Source organism: Canis lupus, chromosome 3 (genome assembly GCF_011100685.1).
Source record: "Canis lupus familiaris isolate Mischka breed German Shepherd chromosome 3, alternate assembly UU_Cfam_GSD_1.0, whole genome shotgun sequence".
NCBI classification, from domain to species: domain Eukaryota; kingdom Metazoa; phylum Chordata; class Mammalia; order Carnivora; family Canidae; genus Canis; species Canis lupus.
The window spans coordinates 1,506,220-1,531,930 of NC_049224.1; the positions used below are offsets into that span (position 1 = coordinate 1,506,220).

Genomic DNA, 25,711 nt, shown 5'->3' on the forward strand with positions numbered 1-25,711 from the left:
TGGCAGACAGTGACCAGACTTAGTGTGGCGATCATTTTGCAGTACACACAAATACAGATTCACTGTGCTTATACTTGAAACTGATATAATATTATATGTCAATTATACCTCCATAAAGAACATTTTTAATTAGAACAAATAAAAATTAAAGCTAGACCACAAAAAAAAGAACTGAAGAAAAGTGATGCCCCTCAGAAAATGGTGTGAGACTGTCTACAAACTACATCAAAAAGACCATTTGTAAGAAGCTAATTTGAGAACTGTTTTATTAAGAAATATGTAGTGTCAATTACAAAGTAATATGTACATTTTAAAAAGTGCTTACAAATAAGTTAAAAATATATTCCATAAATTTAAAAATATATATATTTTAGCTTTAACAAAGGCACTTCTTCAGGATCTACTTGCATATCACTCTTGTCAGATAATTTTTAGAACTTGATTTACAATATGCCCACAATATTTTGCTTGGAAATTCTTACAAATTGCTTCATTATAACATACAACTTTTTTGTGCACCCCTTTTGCTTTTATTTTCTTCTTTTGTATACTTTTGGAATGAGAACACGAGAAGCATCAGTACATGTAGAAGCAGCACCTGCCTTTATAAACAGAGGTCTACAAGCTTTTCCTTCCTTGACCTTCTCCTTTCCCCTCCTACTACACATTTAGGTTCTTCCCTTGAAGTAAAGGCTTTTGCAGTTGCAGCCGAAAATTACTACACACAGTGCCCCAGGCATCACCCCTATAAGAGTCTCCCCCTCCATTTGAGGGATAGTATTTCCCCTGCCTTATATGTGTACATCAAACAATAAAAGCTTACAAAAATAAGTTAAGAAACCCTACCGCAATGAAAAAATAAACATCGGTGGTCTTTTAGGTGTCACAGTTAGAGTTAACATTACATCTACCTAATAAAAGATGATTTATTCTGTTGCTGTGAAATATAGCCTTAAGGAAGGTGTATTTTGTTTCTATGAAATGCGACTGAAACGACGCCACAGCCCTATTAAGTGTGCGACTTGTTCCCGGCATTTATTTGTTGTGACTCCTCTTTTTTTTCTTTTCTTCTTTGCCTGGGTATTATTTATCTGTGGAATAGGAGAATCAATCATCAGGACTGTAACTACCTTTAACAAGCCCTTGAATGGCAGGGTCTTCTTTATGCAAATCAATCTCTCAGCATGTCCCCTGAACACCTGCTCCCCCGCTGCTCCAGTGTGCTTTCTCCAGAGGAAGCCCTGCCATCTCTCCACCCATCTACCTCATTTCAGGGCCAAGTTCCACCTCTGTTACAAGGCCTCTGCTAATTGCTCAGAATTTTCTTTTGGAAACTCTTCTGGTGCTTCAGAGTGTGTTTCACTTAACGGGGCTCTCACTTACGTGCTGTTTTTAACTATTGCATCATGGATATTCCCTGTTAGTGCTGAGCATGTCTTTTACATGGGAAGCATTGAATATTTACTGATTGGCTAAATAAATGACTCAGTTAATGGTTTCATGATCTCCCTGACAAGATCGTAAGTTCTTGCCGAACAGGGTGTATACACCTCTTCATGGATATAATTCAGTAGACTATAATTTGGATCCCAAGTGCTCCTGCTTTCTGTCCCTCCCATCGCCTACCACCCACATGTGCCCAAGACTAAGGTGGAGTCTAAACTTAAAAAAAAGAGAAAAGATTGTGATAATCTTCCTACCTATTCCTTCAGCTGAATTACTCTTGGGTAGCAACAGAGTAGGCCTTCTAGAAACACAGTGTTCAGAGCAATCAAATTCATCAGGTTACTAAACAAAAATCTTATACTCTAAAATGTGCCGAGTCCTAAGTATTATTGGTCTTAGGCTCTCCCTTTGCGCTCAGGAGAGGGCTGAAATAAATTACTGAGACTTTCTCTTTATCACATGCTGTCCAGAACCTGATCTAGACTGTCTTCTATACTCTTCTTTCATAGACTAATGCTACTATGGCCATTTGTAGATTTGTCAGGATCTCTGATAGAAGGCATTGATCCAAACAGGCTTTTTTATATGGCTGTCGGGTATTGAGTGCTTAACTCAAGCCCTATCCAGATGGGCCATATGGCTCAATCTTCAATCCCTAAAATAGTGACTGAGAAAAGTCACCCGTTAATAGGCAGTAATCATGCATATCCTCACGTCTCTCTTTTGTCTTTTTAAAATTTGTCATCAGAGAGATAAATGACCTATTTTACTTGCCTATGGAAATATTTACCGAATACTTGTTATGTTGCCAGGCACTACCTTAGGTACTTTTACGTCTATTGACTCATTGAATCCACATAAACACTATATGGGACTTGCTAATATGACCCTAGTAAAATGGGGTTAATGGACTTAAACTGCCATCTGTTTCCCCACCTTGTACTTTGGAAATTAATGAGTACCAACCAGCCTTCACTAGACCCAGAGGAGTTTCTCTTGTGGCATTTAGGGCCTCCTGCTCGGTCTTGCAGATGAAATTGAACATGTCAATGTTCAATTGACATTGAATTGAACATCTTCTAAATTGAAGATGTCAAGTTAGAAGTTTGGGGGCCAGGGATGCCTGGGTGTGGCTCAGCGGTTGAGTGTCTGCCTTTGGCTCGGAGTGGGATCCGGGATGGAGACCCTAGGGAGCCTGCTTCTCCCTCTGCCTGTGTCTCTGCCTCTCTCCGTGTCTCTCATGAATAAATCAAATCTTAAAAAAAAAAAAAAAAAGTTTTGGGGCTAGGATTCAAAGTCAGGCCAGACCTTCTGCAGACTTCCTGCTCCTAACTCCGCACTACTATTTCTAGTTAAAGCTACACATCCATTCAGAGGCAGGTAACTGCGTGTGCAAAAATCCATTGTGCAAAGAGCCAGCCGTACCAGCAAGTAAGCAGGTGTGGGTAGAGACTTGATGTATCATCTAGCATTGTAAGAAAGCAGCACGCATTATCGGTGATAAACCCAAGCAATGCCGCTCGAGGTGTGTAGCGGATAAGGATGGCATTAGGGGCCCGTGCAAGGTTGGGTCCTTGGGAGGCAGCATTTTGGACGATCAGCCTCTCCGGCTCGGGCGGCCAAGATGTAGGCGGCTCGCTGAGGACAGCCTGAGACGCTGCCCGAGGTTCAGAATTCTAATTCTGCCCAAAGACTCGGAAGCCCCGAAACAAGCGAGGGGCTGGTTGCCAGCTGTCGCCCGCTGGCCTGCTCCTGCAGGGGGCCTTTGGGCTCCTACGGCCCCGGCCCAGGCCCCAGCGTGACCCGCGGCCCGCGGCTTACCGGCGCTGCGGCGTAGCCCGGGCACTCGGCGGCGAGCGCGGCGACCGTCCCCTCGGCGAAGGCCTCCCGGGCGCCCGACGCGCAGCCGCGGATGCGGTGCAGGGTGAGCCGCTCGATCCTGGCCAGGCAGTCGGGCTGCGGGGGGCGGGGCGGGGCGGGGCGGGGCGGGGCGGGGACCGGCGGGGGCAAAGAGCGACGGTCGGCGGGAGACCAGTGGGGGGCCGCGGGGGGCACGGCCGGAGCGGCAGGGAGCCGGTCCTTGGGCGGCGCGGCGGGAGCAGGCGCGGGGCTCGCTCCGCGCCCGTTCCCGGTTCCCGGTTCCCGCTCCCCGCCGCAGCCCACCGGCGGCGCCCAGACCGCGCTCTCGCCGCAGGGGCGCCCCCTGCTCCGCGCCCGCTCCCCCGGCCCCGCCCCTGGGCGCCCCTCCCCGCTCCCTCCCTGCTCCGCGCCTGGCCCCTAGTGCCCGCCCGCTCCCCGCTCCCCTCCTGCTCCGCGCCCCTCCCCGCTCCCCCCTGCTCCTCCCGGCTCCGGGCCTGGCCCCTGGTGCCCGCCCGCTCCCCGCTCCCCTCCTGCTCCGCGCCCCTCCCCGCTCCCCCCTACTCCTCCCGGCTCCGGGCCTGGCCCCTGGTGCCCGCCCGCTCCCCGCTCCCCTCCTGCTCCGCGCCCCTCCCCGCTCCCCCCTGCTCCGCGCCCCTCCCCGCTCCCCGCCCTCGGCGCCCGCTCCGCCCGCCCTCCCCGACCGCGGCAGGTCTCGGGGCCAGGCCGGCACCGCCCCGAGGCCCGCCCGGAGGCCCGCGCCGCCCCGCCCCCCGCGGCCCGCCCCGCCGGTGCCCCCGCGGATGCCCCCGCCCCCGCCGCCGGTGCCGCCCGCCCGCTCACCGGGTCCGCGCAGTACACGGGGTGGCTGAACTCCGTGCTCCTGGTCTGCAGGAAGGAGAAGCGTGTGCGACACGCGGGTCAGGCGCCGGGTCCCTGGCGAGGCCGCCGCCCGCGCCCGCCCGCGGCTCCCGGCGTCGCGGGTGCCTCGGTGCGTGGCCGTGGGAAGGGCCCGGGACGCCCGGCCCCACAGCGCCCTCCCCAGCGCCCCGGGCACGCTGGCCGCCGTCCGACTGCAGCAGGGAGCCGGGAGGCCGCGCTCCCAGGGCCCCGCCTTCTGCCTCGTGGCCACCTGTGCATTCACACATGCGTGCCCCATCCAGAACCAGTAATCAGGGGAAATGATCGCTGCTGTCTATTAAAACTCTGAAACGCACCCCATCCCATAACGGCATTCCGAGGCTTCTGGAACACTAGAAACCCAGGGCTGCGATCCCTGGCCAGGGCTTGGCTCACAAGAATTCCCTCTCTTTTTACCCTTCCTTTTCTCTCTGGCCCTCACCCACGGTCTTCTCTCTCCTGCACCTGGGGGAGCAGCGCTGGGGCAGAGAAAACACACCTGGATATGTGTTATCTGTCACTATTGCTCCTCATCAATATCTGCACACCTCATGTGCACCGATTTCTAGGTCGTCCTTTGAGAGGCCAATATATTTAAGTGTCACTTGTAAAAAAATTTTTGACAAAATGCCGGGCCGCGATCTTTTTCCAGATTATTTTTCTTTCCTTAAAAATTAAATTGTAGTTTATATTTGTGTACACCCGTTCTTTTGATGAAAACACATTTGTTTTTTAAAAAATGTTTATTCAGGGATCCCTGGGTGGCTCAGCAGTTTAGAGCCTGCCTTTGGCCCAGGGCATGATCCTGGAGTCCCAGGATGAGTCCCGCATCAGACTCCCAGTGTGGAGCCTGCCTCTCCCTCGGCCTGTGTCTCTGCCTCTCTCTCTCTCTCTCTCTCCCTCCGTCTATCATGAATAAATATAATCTTTAAAAAATGTTTATTCACTTACCCCATCCATGTATTTCTCCAGGGCTTGGTAAATGACTTCCTGATACTTCCATCTAATCTTCTCAAAGTCACAGTCAATGAAATTGTAGGTTAGCACCAGCCCTACCAGCTGCAAGACGAAGATCTTCCTGAAAAACACTGACAGAACAGATAATAAGGCATCAGGCAATACACTCGGAAACCCAGTTCAACCCCAGTTTCACATGAAACTTTCCAACCGCCCTGCATCACCCCTAGATGTGCGAGGCCTGCCTTAGGGGTGTGTGCCCAGACACCACTCTTTGCCTCCTGAAGCCCATATTTACCCATGCTGTTGCCTTAAGTTGGAGTCTCCCTGATGCTCCAGAGCTTTCTGGCTCCACATATATAACACCTAAACGCCTACGGGCTCTTTTCTTCTAGGCCAATGATTTTCCTTGATGTCATTCCCTTTCTTTATAGAATTCTCAATTGATTACATGAAAGAAAAGATAGAACTAGCCAAATCTGTGGCATTTTCACATTGGTAAAATCATCAGGAATTTCCCTCACCTTCCTCTTTTTATCTTGGCCCTAAACCATTGATATGTACCTGGAGGTGCTTTAGGAAACAGATACCCATATCTTTCTCCTCTGGGGCCACTTCATGGCTAAGCCCCTGTCTTGTACCTGAAGCTGCTTTAGGAATCAGGCACCTATCCTTTTTCCTACAGGGCCAGTTCCATGGCTAAGCCCCTTTCTTATTACTGAAGCTACTTTAGGAAACAGGTACCTGTCCTTTCTCCTCCGGGGCCAGTTCCATGGCTAAGCCCCTCTCTTGTACCTGAAGCTGCTTTAGGAAACAGGTACCTGTCCTTTCTCCTCCGGGGCCACTTCCATGGCTAAGCCCCTGTCTTGTACCTGAAGCTGCTTTAGGAATCAGGCACCTATCCCTTTTCCTCCGGGGCCAGTTCCATGGCTAAGCCCCTCTCTTGTACCTGAAGCTGCTTTAGGAAACAGGTACCTGTCCTTTCTCCTCCGGGGCCACTTCCATGGCTAAGCCCCTTTGTCGTGGTTAGAAAACACCCCAAGGGGCCAGGTAGGGATGCTCGCGCCTGCTGTACCTCCTGAGCACTTCTCTGGGCCAAGTCCAGCTGGTTCTCTCCGCCCTTACCAATCTCGGGGCGAGGCGCGCCTGCTCTTGGGTGACTGGGGGTCCCTTGGGGGCTGCGGTATCTCCTAGCACGTGCTACAGGGGTCAAGAGACTCCTGGGCGCTCCAGGCGGGGCGCGCGGGGGAGGGTGCTGTCCAGCGCGCGGGCCGCGGGGCGGCGGGTCTACGCGGACCTAGGGAGCTGCAGCCCAGCGGAGGGAGTCGGGGGGCGCCCGGAGAAGCCCGCCAGCGGGGTCGGAACGACGGGCCTGTGCAGCGGCTCCGGGATGTCCACCCTCCCCCCTCCCCCCCCCCCGCGGAGCCCGGGTCCTGGGGAAGTTCCTAGGAATCGGCCGGCCGCCGAGGCAGGGCCCCCACGAGAGTCCCGGCAAAGGTCACGGGCCACGGGGTGCTTGGGGACAGCGGCGGGGGTGGGGGTGGGGGGACTCGGGCCAGAAGGGCGCTTTCCCCGCAGCAGGCGCCCAGCAGCTGCACCGGTGCAGCTGGCCCCAGTCGCTGGTTAGGCCCCCGGGAGAAAGCCCGGGGCTCTAACCCGGGTCCTAGTAAGCCACTCATTCACCCATGACTGACAAAGGGGCTTTTCTGGAATCTTCCAAGTCCAAGGTTGTATTTTTGGGGGGTCATGGCAGCATCTTTTGGGAAAGAAATCTGGCTGCCCCTCGCCCCCGTCAACACCCAGGGTGTTGTGGGACGATGCCAAAGCTTGATTCATCTGCTGTGACATCAGAGGTGCAAGCAAGAGGTCAGCAAGCAGGAGCTGCAGACGGATTTCTTCACTAGGCTGGGCTATGCGGATGGGAGTAGGGGCAGAAGAAAGCAGCCTTCCTGGAGGTTCCACTTGCATTCCTCCAGGGTGTGAATGAGTGGCCTCCCTGCCTTTGCTGCTTCTTTTACAACCTTGCATCCATGGGGGTCTTTGTAGAGATGATGCAGAGTGCCTCCTCCTCAGGCATCCTGGAAGTCATCTCTTTGCCTGTTACACACACTGCTAAACCCTTATGCCCAGGACCCCCAATCTCCTTGTCTGTAATTATGTGAGCTCTCAGATCACTTTGATCAGATCACTTTTCTGCTTACAAACTCTTGATAGATAGTTGCCTTGACATCTCCAATTGCTGGACTCCAAGCTGTCTTTCCAGCCTTAGCTCCTTCCTTCTCTTAGGCTTCTGCCAAATAGTATCCGACTTCAATAGGCTCCACATAAACCCTCAGCTTTCTTCTTCCCAGCCTCACACCCTCAGGTGTTGATATTCTCCTGTCATTCGACGCTGGTTTCACTGGACATCTCCAAAAGTGGTCTCCCACCTGGATGTGGTGTCACTCCCCTTTAAGACATACTTTTTTTTTTAAAGATTTTATTTATTTATTCATGGGAGACACACACACACATACAGAGGCAGAAACACAGGCAGAGGGAGAAGCAGGTTCCATGCAGGGAGCCAGTCGTGGGACTCAATCCCGGGTCTCCAGGACCATGCCCTGGGCCGAAGGCAGGCGCTAAACCACTAAGCCACCCAGGGATCCCCAACATATTTATTTTGGGCTTCTCTTTTATGATCTCCATTCATGATGTAATATTTCAATAATATTTTTGATGTAATTTTTTATTAGACTTTGAGTTCTTTAGAAGCAAGAAATGTTTTATGATAAATGATTTGTTCTCAACATCCATTTACCTTTAACAAAACCATCTGAAGTGACTTGGAGTACATGTACTGGTATCAGAAGGTAAGAAACCATCAAGATAAGGCAAAAGAAAGAAACCAAAGAACTAAAGGAAGTGTGGATTGGGTACAAGAAGCCATAGAAAAACATTATTATGAACTAGAGAATTAAAGGTGAAGGGGAGTGGGAGATACAGGAGTCCAGTTATGGATGAATAAGTCATGAGAATAAAAGGTACAACACAGGGAATATAGTCAAAGGTTCAAATAACTATGTTGCACTCCTGAAACCAACGTAACACCACGTGTCAGCTATACTCGAATTAAAACAAACAAAAAAAACTGGAGAATTAAGACAAGCTCAAAAATGGTTCCAATTTTCCAAGCAACTACTGCAAAGGAGACAATGGGAAGGAAGGGCCTACAAGTTTGTTGGGGAAGCCAATTGATCTTATGCCTGTGGTTGTCATCATAGCCACCAAAGGGGTTGGTCTTCTGCACTGCATGTAGTAGATACTCAATAAATCCTCAATTAAAGTACATTACCCTTCTGTGAAGGTCATTGTTAGGAAGCAAATTATTTCATATTAAAGAATCTCTCTAGAGAGATCTTTCTAGCATTTTGCTGTCTTCCTGCTAGTATCCATTGATGGCTTGCTAGGACTACCATTCGGATAAGGGAATCTTTGAAAATTCCTGGTGGGCTGAATAAATTTCTGTTTTTTTTTTTTCTCTTTCCATTTGTTCACATGCTGAAGGTGTGAGCAGTATCTATATGTGTAGTTAGGGAAATACTAGCTTAGGTCAAGAATGATGACTTTCTTATATTAGGAAACAGAAGCAAGTTCATTTGCAGCACTCTGATTACTCAGATTACCCAAGAACTGGGCCAGAAAATGACCAGTTACACAGCTCTTTTCTCTTACCTTCATTAGAAACATCTGTCATTCATTTCTTTTCTTAATATTTTTGTTATTGTTTTTAATAATAGTTCTCTTTCTTTTTCATTCTCTTATTCTTATTCTTTCCCTGCCTCCTTTTAAACTTACTTTCTTCCTCCTCTTCTTATAACAATCCTGAATATTTAAAGTAATCTAGTCCTCATGCAAAATTCAGTCTGTGTTTGAAGACATAGATCCAAGCTGTCAGGAAAGAGAGGTGCTTTTTTTTTTTTTAAATTAAAACTTTTTACTTTATTAATGCCTGTTGTCATTGGACTTAAAAAATGAAAAGGATGTCACATAGGTTACTGATGAAAGGGGAGAGATCTTCTGTGGAGTAAGAAAAGTGGATGACACCAACCTTTGCTTGGTAGTATTTTAGGAAGTGTGAAAATGCACTTTCTCCAGTAGTTGAGTCTGGAAGTAAAGTGATTTCAATGGATTTTCCAGGGTGCTGGTCATATAATCACTCCAACTCTTGGTTCTCACACACTTATGCAGAAAGGACCACACTTTGCAGAAGTAAACATTCTTTCTTTATATTCTCCCTTCATTGGTCACAGTCAGGTGCAGTGTTTATGTGATGTGAAGTGTATGATTTGTGATGACTCTGGCACATGTCCATTCACCCATTAATTTTGCATTAAGCATTTGTACAACAGTGTTGCTATTGGTTGGAACTGTTGATTGGTTTTAGCAAACTCCATAACTCCATACTTCCTCTAAGATCTTTTGGAGACGCTTCTAGACCAGAACGTGGAGTGAGGGAGTTTCTTATGACAAATGCAAACAGATCTACTCTATTCTATTCTATTCTATTCTATTCTATTCTATTCTATTCTATTCTATTCTATTCTATTCTATCCTATCCTATTCTATTCTAAGGCTGATGATATCTACATAATCAGCTTATGGCTAAGAAATGTTCCCAGATATTTTTGAGTTAGGGAATGAAAGAGGCCAAATAGATGCATGAAAACCTAGGGTTTGCACTCATTTCTGTGTGAAGAAACCATCTTACCCTAAGCCAATTGGAGGTAAAAGATCTTGCCTACTTTTACCCTTCTGCAATCTAACAGGCAATGAACAGGGAGAAGATTGTTCAGGGAAAAGGTAGCAGTTGAGCTTCCTTAGAATGCTTCCAAAGAGCTGTAGAAGAGGTCAGAGCTGAAGGTTAGCTCCAATTTCAATACCTTTGCAAAGATATTCACTCTACCGAATACCTTGTTTTCTTCTCCAGATATACCGTCCACCCTTCCCTACCTTGCTTTGTACTCTAGGGAACCTGGCCCACAAGGACTGCATGAATGGGCTCCCTTGACCTACAGCTTCAAGTGACGTTCAGCCAGTGGGAGATTTTGGCGGCACCCAGGGAGACCAATGAAGTTGGGATCTTAACTGACCCACTCCCTCATGTTGGCTCCTCATAGACTGATGCTTCCCTCTTCTGAGGGCCCTATCTCCTGTTGGTTGATCTGTTCATCCTGCTACCTTCCAGAGTTTGATAACCATTCCCTTTCTTTGTATTTTTAGGCCTGAGGGTGATAATGGCCCCTTACTCTTTCTAGCCTAGGGGTACACTTCTATGCTGAGTGTTGCAGTTTGGCTGAACATAATGTATGTCCTGGCATAATTTATTAATAAAGCTTTTTACCCTTAAAAGTTGCACAATTTAAACAATAAATTACATGATTATTGTTGACTTCTCTACTTACGCCCTTTGTAAATAATTCTTTTGTTAGACTCTTCTGCAATTACCCAGCTTGAGTGCACCATTGGTTTCCTGTGGGCCCCCTTACTGATACAGTTGCCTACAATGGTCACCAGTATATTACTCACTTGAAATTATCAGCTTCATCACCTTTTGTGTCTGCCTTGTGGCAGCATACTAGTTCTACAACTTTTACACAGGAAATGTGGTTCTTATATAATTAAATTCTAATTTACTACTCATTTTAAGCGTGAAAGATGAGTTATAAGAAATTCTGCAATTTTCCTTCCTTTTTTTTTTCCCCCAAATGACATCTCTTCCTAGTAATATCGTCAGCTGGGATTTGTAAGTAAGCTACACACACACCTACTTGCTCTATTGTGTAACTTGCTTCATAGTTGAGCTCTCATTGTTTATGTATAAAATGCTTTTAAGAAAAGTGATCCTTATGTGAGTCAGGTGGTAGCCACTAGCATATTTCTCATCTGGTATGTCCGAGGCCCTCCAAGTAATTCCCCTATCTTGAATCCCACTATTTTCAATGATGTATCTGGGCTAAACAATCACCCTAAGTATTTCCTCTCTAAAATGTAATAAGTCTTTAATAACCATTTTATGGCACTGCCTCATTAAAGCCCATACAGCCAGTCAGAGTTTCTGAGAAAGGGCTGCCTGGGAATTCCAGATGCAGGGTGATGGTGAAGAGAGGAAGAAATAGAAAAGAAGGAGGAGACTGTGCAAGATTGAGAAAGATAAGTGGACAGCAAAGAAATTTGGGATCTAAGAGTTTGACCTGGCGCCTGTCCTCAGGTGGGACTATCATCTAGAACAGATGCTGGGAATTTAGAGCAGGAGGTAAGCAAACTACAGCTTGTAGGCTGAATTCTGTTCACCTGCCTGTTTGGTAAATAAAGCTTTTTGGAATACAGACATGCCCTTTCTTTCTTTCTTTCTTTCTTTTTTTTTTTTTAACAGCATTGTCTCTGGCTCCCTTTGCACTACAAGGACGGAGTCGCATGTTGAGACAGAAACCATCTGGCCTGCAAAGCTTAAAATATTTGGTGTCTAGCCTTTTACAGAAAATGTTTACAGGCCTCTTTTCAAAAATGCATTTGAAAAGAGGAGATAGAATTTGAAAACAAAGACCTACGGCAAGTACTTCATACTTTGTTAGTTTATAAAATATAAAACCAGAAATGAACCTCAATAACTCTATATCTTAGAGATATAGGCTTCTCTCACCTATTTGAAAGAAGAAATTTATAAAATTAGTGTCAGCATTATTCCTATTACAAGAATGTGCCAATATGTAAGTTTATTGTAATTTAATTAAATGAAGAAAACTTGCATTCTCTCTAAACCCCCAAACTTCCCTGATACAATGAGCTGAGTTACTTTTCCCATGTATACTTGAATTTTTGCAAAGTCAGAGCTTTTCAATTGGTGACTTAATTTTTTAAAGGATTTCTTCTAGAGGACAATAGTTTTTGAATAATCTTGATAATTTTAAGCCTATGTATTTGAATTCAGATATGATGCTTATATCCATATTCTGTTTAGGGTCTAGAACATGGCCTCATTATATATTAATGTAATTCAGTTCTAGTTAATGTTTTTTAAGCAACTATTAGTTTCACAAAAGTAAATTCAAAGATTCAGATAATGTGGCATTTTATTTTGTAAATGCATGATTTTTTAAAATGTGAGAGTTAATAATTAAAATTATTATTTAATTATTAATAATTAAAATTTAAATGTGGTGAGTTAATGAATAGTCAACTAGTATAGGAGTCAGGAGATGAAGGTATACAGTTCTGTCTTTGGCCCAGGGAAGTTTGCTTACACATTGTTTTTTCTCTCTCTCCTTTTAAAAGATTTTATGTATTCATTTGAAAGAGAGAGAGCGAGCATAAGCAGGAGCAGGGGGTGGGGAAAGGGAGAGGGAGAAGCAGACTCCATGCTGAGCGGGGAGCCTGATGCAGGGCTCCATCCCAGGACCCTGGGATCATGACCTGAGCCTGAGGCAGATGCTTGACCATCTGAGCCACCCAGGCAGCCGTCTGTTTTCTCTTTATGCCTCACTGGGGTGATGTAAAGAGAAATTAATATATCAAAAGCCTTTGAGTATTTGGGGAAAGCCCCAACTGTGCATTTTATGAGTAAAAATGTAAAACACTGAGCATACAGGTCTCCTCTTGTCTTCAGATAAAACTGCCCACCACTAGGTGTCTCAGTGGGAGTGTGTAGCATCACATGCACCTGAGAAACAGTTCTGGAGCTGTTATGTAATGAACAGCCGTGGGCATTTTTATCTCCTTTTGCAAAGGTCTCGGAGTAACAGTCTTCATGAGTCATTATTTTTCAATTGCAGAGTGAGGCTAAGTGTGTTTTCCTCTGCTTGAGCTGCTACCAAAGAAAATACTGTTAACATTTGTTGCTCACAATTCTAAAGGCTGGGGAGTCAATGACTAAGATGCTGGCTGCTTTGGGTTTTGGTTAGAGCTCTCTTCCTGGCTTGCACACAACTCTATTCTTACATGGTGGAGAGAGAGGTGATCTCTCTGGTGTCTCTTTTTAGGACATTTACTGGGACACTAATTAGGATTCAACAGGCCACTAATGCCATCATGAGAGCTCCACACTCATGACCTGATGATTTCCAACATACTCCATCTCCAAATACCTTCACATTTTGGATTAGGGCTTCAACATTTGAATTTGGGGGGACACAGCCATTCATTACATACCATATATATCTATCTGACAAGTTGCAGGAACAGAACATTTCCTGCAGGGAAAATTATATGCATGCATATAATTATATTATTATTTAAAAATTTTTTGTTTCCTTTGTTTTTTTCTTTTTCTCTGCCTTCTTTTGAATTAATTCAGTATTTTTAATTCCATTTTATTGCCTTATTTGCTTAGTTCTTTTGTGTGTGGCTGCCTTCGAATTTATAGTACATATCTTTATATTATCATAGTGTACTTTCAAGTAATATAATATACCATTTCATGTGTAGTAATGTGTTATTAATGTATATTTCTGTTTCCCCCTTCCATCCAATCACTCATATTTTTTCTACATATTTTTTAAATTTCACATTAATCATGTTTAAAAAGCAATTATCTTTCAAAGAGTTTTTAAAATAAGAAAGATTTACCTTATATATTTACTCATGTAGTTATTATTTCCTGTGTCCTTCTTTATATTGTATATTCATATTTCTCTCTTTGGTAAGGGACTTTCTTTTTTATTTATTTCACAGAGAGAGAGAGAGCACCCAGGCAGTGGGAGTGGGAGAGGGAGAAGCAGGCTCCCCAATGAACAGAGAGACCAATGTGGGGCTCGATCCCAGGAACCTAGGATCATGACCTGAGCTGAAGGCAGATGCCCAACTGACTGAGCCATCCAGGAGCCCCAGTAAGGGACTCTCTTTAGCATTTATTTTTATTTTTATTATTTTTTAAAAAGATTTTTATTTAGTTCTTCATGAGAGACACAGAGAGAGAGAGAGGCAGACAGAGAAGCAGGCTCCATGCAGGGAGCCTTCAGTGGGACTAGATCCCGGGACTCCAGGATCACACCCTGGGCTGAAGGCGGCGCTAAATCGCTGAGCCACCCGGGGCTGCCCAAGCATTTTTTTTTTTTTAAGGTCAGATATGCAGGTAATTAATTATTTCAGACTTTGTATATCTGAATCTCTCTGCTTTCTTTGCCTTCAATTTTCAAAGATATTTTCCTGAAAATAGATAGTTTTCCCTTTCATTGTTTTGAAGATTTCCTCTAAGGTCTAATGGTTTGCATTATCTTTAAAAGGAAATCTGTGGTCATTCTTATGATACAAGAATGAACATAAGATGTCTTTTTCATCTGGCCGCTTTTAAGATTTTCTTTTTTTTTTAAGATTTTATTTTTATTTATTTATTTATGAGAGCCAGAGAGAGAGAGAGAGAGGCAGAGACAAGGCAGAGGGAGAGGCAGGCTCCATGCTGAGAGCCTGATGTGGGACTGGATCCGCAGTCTCCAGGATCACGCCCTGGGCCGAAGGCGGGCGCCAAACTGCTGCACCACCCAGGGACCCCAGGAGAGAGAATCTTAAGCAGAGTCCATGCCTGGCCTGGGGCCTGATGCGAAGCTCAATCCCACGACCCTGAGATCATGACCTGAACTGAAATAAAGAGTTGGAGTCTTAACAACTGAGCCATCCAGGTGCCCCAGGAAATATTGTATTTAAATGACACATTAGACCAGATGGACTTAGATATTTTCAGAATATACCATCCAACAGTAGCAGAATACACATTCTTGTCAAGTACATATGAAACATTCTTCAGGTTACATCATGAAGATCAAGAATATGAAAACCTGTCAAGGATCCTTTTTGACTATAATAGTATGAAACTAGAAATCAATTATGACAATTAAACTATAAATTCATAAATATATGCACTAAACAGCATGCCTTTGAAAAACCAGTGAATCAAAGACAAAATTAAAACAGAGAAGTTGGAGATCCCTGGGTGGCTCAGCGGTTTAATGCCTGCCTTCGGCCCAGGGCGTGATCCTGGAATCCTGGGATCAAGTCCCACATTGGGCTCCCTGCGTGGAGCCTGCTTCTCCCTCTGCCTATGTCTCTGCCTCTCTCTCTGTCTCTCATGAATAAATAAATAAAGTCTTTAAAAAAAAACAGAGAAGCTGAAAAACTCTTGAGAAAAATAAAAATCTTGAGAAGAATGAAAAAGGAAACACAACATACCAAAACTTATAGGATGCAGCGGTCCAATAGTCTAAGTAGTCTAAGAGGGAAGTTTATAGTGATAAATGCCTACATTAACATAAAAGAAAGATCTCAGGTAAAAGACCTTACTATGCACATTAAAGAATAAGAAAAAGAACAAACTAAGTGCAAAGTTAACAGGAGGAAGGATATAACAAAGATCAAAGTGGACACAATTAAGTAAATATTATCTTATCAATAGATAAGATCAATAAAAGTAAGAGCTAGTTTAATGAAAATATAAACAAAATAGATAGATCCTTAGCCAGACTGACCAAGAAAAAGGAAGACTCAAAATTCCAAATGAGACAGTAGACATTACAAATGATTCCACACAAATACAAAGGATCATAAGAGACGACCATGAATGATTATACACCAACAAATTGTACAACTGAAAAGAAGTAGATAAATTCCTAGAAATATACAGTCTACCAAGAATGAATCATGGAGAAATGAAAAATCTAAACTGACCAATTACTAGTAAGGAGATTGAGTCAGTAATTAATCTAACAAAGACCAGATGGCATCACTGGTGAATTCTACTAAACACTTAGAGAATAAATAATACCAATCCTTTTCCAAGTCTCCCAAACAAGAGAAAAGAAGGGAGCACTTCCCAAGATCATTTTATGAGGCCAGCATTACCCTGATACCAACACCAGATGAAGGCACAACAAAAAAGGAAAGTTTCAAGCCAGTATCCCTGATGAACATGGGAGTAAAAATCTTCAATAAAATATTAATAAACTGAGTTCATCAGTTACATTAAAAGGATTATACACCATGATCAAGTGGAATTTATTCCAGGGATGCAAGGATGGTTCATCATCTCAAATCAATCAATGTGTCACACCACATTAACAAAAACAAATAGTAAAAATCTTATGGTCATCTCAATATAGATGCAGAAAAAGCATTTGACAAAATGTGATATCCTTTCATGATAAAAACTCTCAACAAAATGGGTATAGAGGGAATGTAACTCAACAAATAAAGCCCATATGTGACAAGTCCATAGCTAACACACTCAGTATTGAAAGCTGAAAATTTTTCCTCAGAGATCAGGAAGGAGACGAGGATGCCCACTCTCACCACTTATATTCATCTTAGTACTGGAAGTCCTATCCAGCTCAGTTAGGCAAGGAAAAGAAATAAAAGGCATCCAAATCAGAAAGGAAGAAGTAAAATTGTCTTATTTGCAGATCACATGATATTATATATAAAAAATTAAAAAAAATCCAAAAGACTCCACAAAAAGAAACTTAAAACTAATAAATTCAGCAAAGTTGCAGGTCATAAAATTAATATGCAAAAATCAGGTACATTTCTGTACTCTAACAATGAAAGAAAAATTTTATTTTATTTTTTTAAATTTATTTTTAATTGAAAGAAAAAATTTAAAAGCAGTCTGATGTATAATGGCATCAAAAGAATAAAATCTTCATTATTGGTTGTAAGATATTTGGTTATGATGTGTCACAACACAAGTTTTTGCTTTTTGGTGGGTTTTTTGTTTGTTTGTTTTCTGGGTGCCACATCTCTTTATTTCTTTGGTTTTCTAACTTGACTCTTGGACAATGTTCCCCATCTTTTATTTTTTCAAAGAAAACGTGCAAGTCTCAATTCCTTGCTGCTTCTCCTGACCCCTGGCTGCTTTAAATCTTCACGCAAAAAGTATTCACGGTTTCAGAAGATAGGCGGAGATAACGAGAAATCTACCTGAGGAGCAAAACAAAGGCATCAGCTCTTACACCAAAGGAGTTAATGCGGTAACCAAAGGTAATTTGGGGTTTTTATTTTAGAAGAACGGACTGGCAAATGAGGAAGTGGACCAAATTTCACATAAATGATTAGAAAAAACTCTGTTTTTTTCATTCATCTTGAGGAAGGCATATTCTCCTCCAGCTCTTCATTCATTGGTGACAAGCCCCAACTGGGACTTTACTAATGAGCTTGTTAAAGAGATGCCAAAGGCCTGCTATTCTTTTCTTTCCTTTTTTTTTTTTTTTTTAAGATTTTATTTTTTTATTTGTGAGAGAGACAGAGACACAGGCAGAGGGAGAAGCAGGCTCCATGCAGGGAGCCGGTCGTCGGACTCGATCCCAGGACCCCAGGATCACGCCCTGAGCCAAAGGTAGACACTCAACTGCTGAGCCACCCAGGTGCCCCTGCTATTCTTTTCTTGAAGTGCTTTGTCTTTTTACAATTTTGTTTCCTTTAAGATTGATTTGACCGCTTTTTACGATTTCATTTCCATGTCTGCTTTCTTCTCTGTTTCTGCTCGCTCTCCTTTTCTTTTTCTTGGAGTTTTTTCTAGGGAGGGAGGGAGGGAGGGAGGGAGGAGGGCAGAGTGGGGATGCCGCTGGAGGCGTAGGCTGGATGCGGGCGGGCGTGCTGGATGAGGGAGTCCCAAAAGACCAAGTGGATCTGGAGTTAGGAGGATGGAGGGGGAGGGGTTCGGAGGTAGGGCTTCTTTCTGCTTTCTTCTTCTTCTTTCTTCTCTTTCTTTCTTTTCTTTCTTTCTCTTTCTTTCTTTCTTTTCTTTCTTGCTTTCTTTCTTTCTTCTTCACCTCCCTCCCTCCTTTCTCTTTCTTTCTATTTCTTTCTTTCTTTCTGTGTCTTTCTTTCTTTCTTTCTTTCTTCTTTCTTTCTTTCTTCTTTCTTTCTTTCTTTCTGACTTTTCCTACTTTCCTAGGAGCAAACTTTTGCTTTGTGGTCCACTTTGCACACTCATTTTACTTTCACTCTTTTCTAGTCACAAGGAATTGTACAGTATTGTTGTCAGTAAATTATTAAGCTGGTATCCATTGGAAACTTAGTAACTATTCCATCTTGTTCATACTAGACAGATTCCAGCCTCAGAAGCCTTTACTTCAAATCATTAAGTATTTATTAAGTACCTTCTAAGTTTTGCATTTTACTGAATACTACTGATATTAAGGAATCTTTAAGAAGGTTGTGGTCTTTTAGAAGTGTGCATTGGGCAGCGATATATAACGAAGCACCGGAGAGACTAGTATGAATAAATATTATAGGAGATGAGGAAAAATGAAGATCAGTGTGGGTTGGAATTTTCACTAAACGACACTTTTGGGGTGACTGGGTGGCTTAGTTGGTTAAGGTAGGACTCTTGGTTTCAGCTGGGGTCATGGTCTCAGGGTCATGAGATTGAGCCCTGCATTGGGCTCATGCTCAGTGTGGAAACTGCTTGGGGTTCTCTCTTCCATTCTCTCCCCTTCTGCCCCTCCCTGCTTGTTCATTCTCTCTCAAATAAATAAAATCTTTAAAAGAAAAGACACTTTTGATAGTGGTGGAATAGTAGGACTGCAGGTTTAGTTTTACTGGATATAAAGTGCTTATACCGGAATCTGACATAAACTAGTTCACAAAAACTTCAAAAACTTAGAAGATAGAGATCTTCACAGAGACCTGTCTTTCAGATGATTTTAAAATTCTCACTATGATTCATTAAGGTCTTGTTTTATTAAATCGTGTTTATGAATGTCGTGGAGACTTCTAGCTGTTCAAAACTTGTTCTTTTTTCCTTGGCATTAATAAAATAGTGACTGACAAGTGATTGCCCAGCGAGAGACTCTTTCCAAGCTCTCCTTGCAGCTAGGCATGTTTTACTTTGTTATATGAGAAATAAATTCTTTACTCCTTTTTTTAAAAAATTTTATTCATTTATGATAGTCACACAGAGAGAGAGAGAGAGAGAGAGGAGGAGGGAGAAGCAGGCTCCATGCCGGGAGCCCAAAGTGGGACTCGATCCCGGGACTCCAGGATCACGCCCTGGGCCAAAGGCAGGTGCTAAACCGCTGAGCCACCCAGGGATCCAATTCTTTGCTCCTTAAGTGACTGAACTCTGTTCCCATAGATGATCTGCCCCAATTAGCATAGTGGTATTTTATCAAGACAAGTTTAGAATAAATGACCTAGCTTCAAGATGAGTAAGACTTGCCATATGTTTTGATATGTTTTTGTGGGATGTGTTCTGCTTGGAGAATTGTTAAACCTAATTTTGCCTGTTTCTTTAAAGTCTTATGGACTTGAATCATGGGTGGTACCATATACAACTCAGTCAAGTCCAGATATCCAAGGGGGGCCAGGTATAATTTTCCTCCTCGGCTTTAGCTATCGCTTATCGGTTTTGTTTCTATTGCTTTTCTACGAGCCACAATGTCCATTATGAAATATGTAAGAAGGGGTAATAGTTCTTTTTTTTAAGATTTTATTTATTTTTTAGAGAGAGAGTGAGGGAGCAGGGGCAGGGGCAGAGGGAGAAACAGACTCCCTGCTGAGCAGAGAGCCCACTGTGGAGCTTGGGGCTCGATCCCAGGACCACAGGATCATGGCCTGAACCAAAGGCAGACACTTAACCAACTGAGCCACCCAGGTGCCCCAGAAGGGGTAGGAGTTCTGATTAATATCTGAAACTGTGCTTGTACTGAACAATTGAGACTCTTTCTTGTATTTTCAACGTAGGCTCCAGTCTAGGCTGTTTTGTTGTTTTGTTTTGTTTTTGGAGCCGCTGCAGACAACAACAAAGAAGTATATTTTTTAAATCTGTATGAGCCCTGAGGTCCTGAGGCAGTCCCATCTAAGAACCACTCCTGAGGCCATGAGTACAGATTGTATGGCCAACTGAAATATGAGTTTGGGAGATTTATTCCAAAGGCTACAGCTGGTAATTCTGCTATTTCCACAGAGTGATTAATAAAAGTAGAGGAAAAAGTAAGAATGAGACCAAGAAATTCTGTAGCTTGATAGTTCCTGGTAAAAGATCTGCTGGGGAGGAAATTGGTGGCAGTAGCTAAGGAGAGACAAGAAGCTTTAGGGTGACTTCATGGACAACTCCCATCCCTAAGTCAGTTAGGTACATATTTAGGGATTTCATTTTCCTATGTGATATGAATAAATGTAATAGATTGCCTCTAAGATATCTTCCAGATTTCAGATTCCGCAGCTCTAGTTTTTTTCAACACTAGTGTTCAAATAGAACAAGGGAAAGGGAAAAACATTAAACTTTTATTGGCTTGTTTTTAGTGGTTACTGACCAATTGTTTTATTCGTTAACAGTAATTGTTTTATTGGAATTAACCAACTATCAACAGGTACTGTTGAGAAGAGTAGTGAGATAGAGGTAAAGTATTATGTATGACTCTATCTATCTATCTATCTATCTATCTATCTATCTATCTTTATCTATCTCTATCTCTCTATCTCTCTATATATCTACCTATCTCTATCTATCTATCTCTATCTCTGTCTCTCTATCTCTCTCTCTTTATCTCTACCTATCTCTATGTATCTATCTTTATCTCTCTATCTCTCTACCTATCTCTATCTATCTATCTATCTATCTATCTATATCTATCTATCTATCTATCTATCTATCTATGTACGTACGTAATATTTAGGGTGTGGCAGACACTGCTGTAATCAATTTATAAATATTAGCTCATGTAGTATCACAACAATCCTAATGAAGTACATACTATTATTTCTCCATTTTACAGGTGAGAACACTGAGGCATAGGAAGGTAAAGTAAATTTCTAAAACTCATACAGCTTATACCTGGTGTATTGGTATTCAATTAATCAGGCTCCAGAGTTAGTGATTTTAAACACAATATTATATTGATAGAAAAAAAAAGGAAAGAAAAAAATCCAAGAAGACTCCAGGTGATAAAGGAGAAGGAACTAAAATATTTCTTCCCATCTTCATGCTTCAAAGTGTGCATGTGGACACTAAAGTAATACGTACTAGAATTTATTGTGCTCTTATTCTATGGTTCCTGGAACTGTGGTATGATCATCGCATATACGATCCGTTTAAATATTCACAACTGCTCTAGGAAGTGATGCCATTAGATTGAACCATGTGAAAGTATCCACATTTGGCCATTTCTGACTTAGAAAAATGATAATATCATACAATTCTACCTATTATCGTCCTCCTCAACTACTAAGAGAGCAGAGACTTAGCATGGTTAAATTCCTTTTCCAAGATTGTGAGTGGAGATGTGAATGATGACACTGGTAGCTTGAAATAAAGCTTGTCAGACTCCGGTCCCATGCTTTTAACAAAATGCTCTTCTGCGTCTGCATAAGCTGCTCCATGGAACTTTTCATGATAGGGCTAAGCATCCCCCTGTTCTAGTCCTTATGGCCACAGACACCTTTGCACATACTCAGAACGGCACTGCTCGCTGTGGCTCCTTAGCATTAAGGTGTCTCCGGGGCCTTCCTACTTGAGGTGTGTTCTCTGGGTCAGCAGCGTTGGCACCACCCAGTAGAAACGTGGAATCTCATCTCCCCTCCCGCAAGCCTACTGAATTAGAAACTGCATTTTTAACAGAATCTCCATGAATGTACAAAACAGTTTGATAAGCACTGCAAAGGAACTCTAAAAGCACGAAATGCTGGCAGCTTTCACGCGGTGAGGAAAGGCCATGTAACTTTCCTTAAATGGACAAGAAGGGGGAAGGAATGTGTCCTCTCACATATAGGTGATTCTCATGCATCCGGAGAGGTGACACTGAAAAGAGGAATTTTGCCACATGTTCAGGAAGTTCAGATGCTGGGATCTTTACTGAAAGAGAGAAGTGAGGTAAAAGGTCTTATCCAATTGGACAGACAACCTTATGAGGCTTCTTAATTTTTTTGGCCCTCGTGTTGACCTTCTGTTTGCTTTATCCCCACCTTATGAAACCTAAGCTCCATTCCTGAAAATGCTGTTAAAAGTTTCATTTTCTCTATTTTCTGTGAGGTTTAAAAAATAACATGTAAATAAATAACAAATTTAAAACAAATTCAAAATAAATGTGTAAATAAAAAGCTACCTCTAATCCAAGGGGATTTACGCAGCTCTGATTCACATCCTACTAACTTCAGGGAAAGCCTCTACCCATGCTGATAGAGAACTCACAGGAAGAAGTTTTTTGAATTAGGTAGAACATGAATCAGGCCTTGGGAAATCCCAGGAGCTAGAATTGAGAGTTTTGAGAGGATCCAGCTAGTATTTCGGTCTGAGCTAGCACGTAGCAAGGATGACAAAGATGGCCAAGGCGATGAGAAATATGTTGAGGCAATAGACCAGACCTCCGTAATGTGCTGACGTAATCAGAGCCCAGTGACAGAACTGTGATTTGCTGCTTCACAGGTAATGGGAGGGAAGAGATGGTAATGCATAGCAGTTGATCCTCTCTACTTCTAGCTGGATTAGGCAAGGGAAGTTTATGAGTTAGAAAAGATTAAATGGATGCATATATAATTGTCATCATTTCCATCACCTTTGTATATTCTTGCACATTAGTGAAAATCATAATTGTTTCAAATAGCAATTAACTACCACCTATTACTTCAAAATTCCAGTAGCACAACATGATATTCAGAGGAAGTTTCCCAGTAGATTTTCAGTGTCTCTCTCTCTCTTTTTTTAAAATATTTTATTTATTTATTCTTGAGAGACAGAGAGAGAGAGAGAGAGAGGCAGAGGGAGAAGCAGGCTCCCTTTGGGGAGCCTGACGTGGGACTCGATCCCGGGACCCCAGGGTGACGCCCTGAGCTGAAGGCAGACGCTCAACCGCTGAGCCACTCAGGCATCTTCAGTGTCTCTCTTAAGGGCCTATCAATATTTCTCTCTTTCCTTGAGAATTTTTCCCCAAAGAAATTCATTTCAAAATTTTTTATACAATTATATCTTACCAAATGCATTGTTTTCCACTATAATCTTTTTTTTTTCTAAATAGTAGTAAATTCTGTAGATTGTTTCACACCAGTGGCTCATTACTTTTAATAGCTTTGTAGTGATCTGTTATCATAATTTACTTAATCAGTCTCCTATTAATGAATGTTTAGGTGGTTTTCAGTCTTTGCTTTGACACGTCTGTGTGTGCATGGGAGGGATAGTGGTTAAGAGCAGAGACTGGAGATGAACTGCGTGGGTTCAAACCCCAACTTTGTCAGTTATTAGTAGGGACATGGTAAGCAGTACGCAAGGGTGAACTCCTTTTACTTGAGGTCATGTATCTTCAGGATAAATGTTTAGACGTGGAGGTTGCTATGTCAATGAGTTATGTGCCTGCGAAATTTTTACAGACATCGCCAAGGTGCCCTTCACAGGTGTTTACAACTTACACAGTCATTGTACCTTTTTCTCCATATTCTTTCCAACGTTGAATATGTGGAGTATGTTGGGAAACAAACTTTAAATTTTTTTTCTGTTTATCAAAGCAGTTAAAAATGTTTACCGCTAGTAAAGTTCACAGAAGATCAGAAGAGAACTCAAAGCTGAAGAATAGGATTAAAATAAACCCTTCTCCATTTTTTTCCTTGGGTACATTTTATCTTTGCAAGTATTAAATATAATTCAATTTTCATCAATTGTGAGACCCTTGTAAAGCCTCAAAATCTCTGTCTTATGAGGCAAAGATTAACTTTTTCCACTCCAGTATTTCTATTCTATTTTTCCTTGCACAGGGCTAGACTATATTCCCCAGTTGTCTTGCATTTGATAGAGACTATGTTACTAGCTTGTGGCAATATAAAGTCGGAGAAAATTGTACACCTCCTGCCACGCCTAGCCCCTAAAATACCCTGTTATTATCTTCCGCTTGCTCTTTCTTTCCACATTGGGCTGCCAGATGAAGAGGATTCTGGAAGATTCTCAAGGGTTCTGGGGAATAGTAGAGTCACCAGATGGAAGGAGACTGAGTTCCTGTATGACTGTGTGGAAGAAAGTACACTCCAGGCCCCTATTGTCAAAGAAAGTGTTTGGTAAAGCCACTGAGATTGGGGGGGGGAGGGGGAGGGGGGGTTTGTCCTAGCAGTTTAGCATACTCTTATCACTTCTCAAGGTAGACTGACTAGGCTTTTTTTCATAATTGCCCCCTTCATGAAATTTTAATACCACAGGCATACTTTTGTTCTGTTTAGGAACTATGTGCCTATCTGTGCTTAATTAAAGAGAATAAGCTATCTTTGCTCCCTACCTCCATACCAAGAACCAGTTTTTTTCTCCCCAGGGATGCTCTTGACCTCATTGGTAAATGTGTGGCCTATCCTGACTAATACACTTTGAAAAACACCTTTAAATTTTTCCTGGGGTGGTTCAAGGCAGTACTCCTGGGAAGTAAAAGAGGAAAAAGATTGGCCGAGCCTCCAGGAGTTCATTTCACTCTGAGTTTCTGTATGGCATTTGAAATCTTCATTAATGCCCTGATCTGCGTGATCCTCACTGTCAGGAATTCTAACAGAGCATATGCCTTTATTTAGTTATTTTTAAAGATTTGTGTATTTATTAGAGAGAGAGAATGGGCAGGAGAGGCTGAGGGGGAGGGAGAGAATCTCCAGCAGACTCACTTTTTATTGGGGTTAATTTGGGTTTTTCTTGTTGAGTTGTAGTTCACGATATATTTTGGATAATCACCTCTTATTAGATATATGATTTGCAAATATTTTCACAAAAGTCCTTTTGTTGCCTTTTCACTCTGTTCTTTGTGACCTTTGATACACTGCTACTTCACTTTTAAATTCCAATTTTTCTAATTGTAAGTGAGGTCTTCATGTGTATATTGGCTATTTCTCTCTATATTTTTTGTGAACTGCCTATTTATATTTTTCCCCTACTTTTTGATTTGGAAATTTGGATTTTCTTATTGAACTGAATTAGTCTTTTCTCCTACTGACAGGTTGAAAAAAATTTTTATTTGCCATGTATCTTTTTAATTTGTTAATTGAATTTATAGACGTTTTTTCTTTTTAAAACATTTTATTTATTTATTCATGAGAAACAGAGAGAGAGAGAGAGCCAGAGACATAGGCAGAGGGAGAAGCAGGCTCTCCTGCAAGGAGCCGGATGTGGGACTTGACCTGGGGAATCACGCCCTGAGCTGAAGGCAGACTCTCAACCACTGAGTCACCCAGGTGCCCCTATAGAGATTGTTTTTAAAAAAAATTTTATACTCAAATTGAGCAACCTATTATTCTATGACTTAGAAAAGCTGGAGGGCTTCCTTAGCTAAGATTGTATGTATATGCCAAACATATGTACATGCATATACACATTATTTTCTAGCACTTTAGTTTCACTTTGAAATTTTTTAGGGTTGGTATTTGCTTATTTTCCTAGTTTGCTGTGTAACTGACTTCATAGTCTCTACATAAATAATCCCACCTACTCCCACAACTTGAAATACTACCTCTGTTATACATGAATCATATTATTTTCTATATTTTCTTATGCATAACATTAAATAATTTTTTTAATTATGAAAAATTTCTGGATTCTAGTAGCTAGCTACCTCCCCATCTATCTCATTTT

General features: G+C 42.5%; 1 protein-coding gene across 1 annotated transcript in view; it reads right to left on the reverse strand.

Annotated features, from left to right (window-relative positions):
• Positions 1 to 249: 249 nt before the first annotated feature.
• TSLP (thymic stromal lymphopoietin) overlaps positions 250 to 25,711 on the reverse strand; it is a 65,174-nt gene continuing 39,712 nt past the window's right edge. Inside the window, exons 2-6 of the mRNA XM_038532126.1 lie at positions 9,911 to 10,038; positions 5,155 to 5,326; positions 4,147 to 4,191; positions 3,268 to 3,402; positions 250 to 1,091 (exon numbers count right to left, since the gene is read on the reverse strand). Coding sequence (XP_038388054.1) covers positions 975 to 1,091; positions 3,268 to 3,402; positions 4,147 to 4,191; positions 5,155 to 5,326; positions 9,911 to 10,038 — 597 coding nt within the window. The 3' untranslated portion in view covers positions 250 to 974. The remainder of the gene's footprint in view (positions 1,092 to 3,267; positions 3,403 to 4,146; positions 4,192 to 5,154; positions 5,327 to 9,910; positions 10,039 to 25,711) is intronic.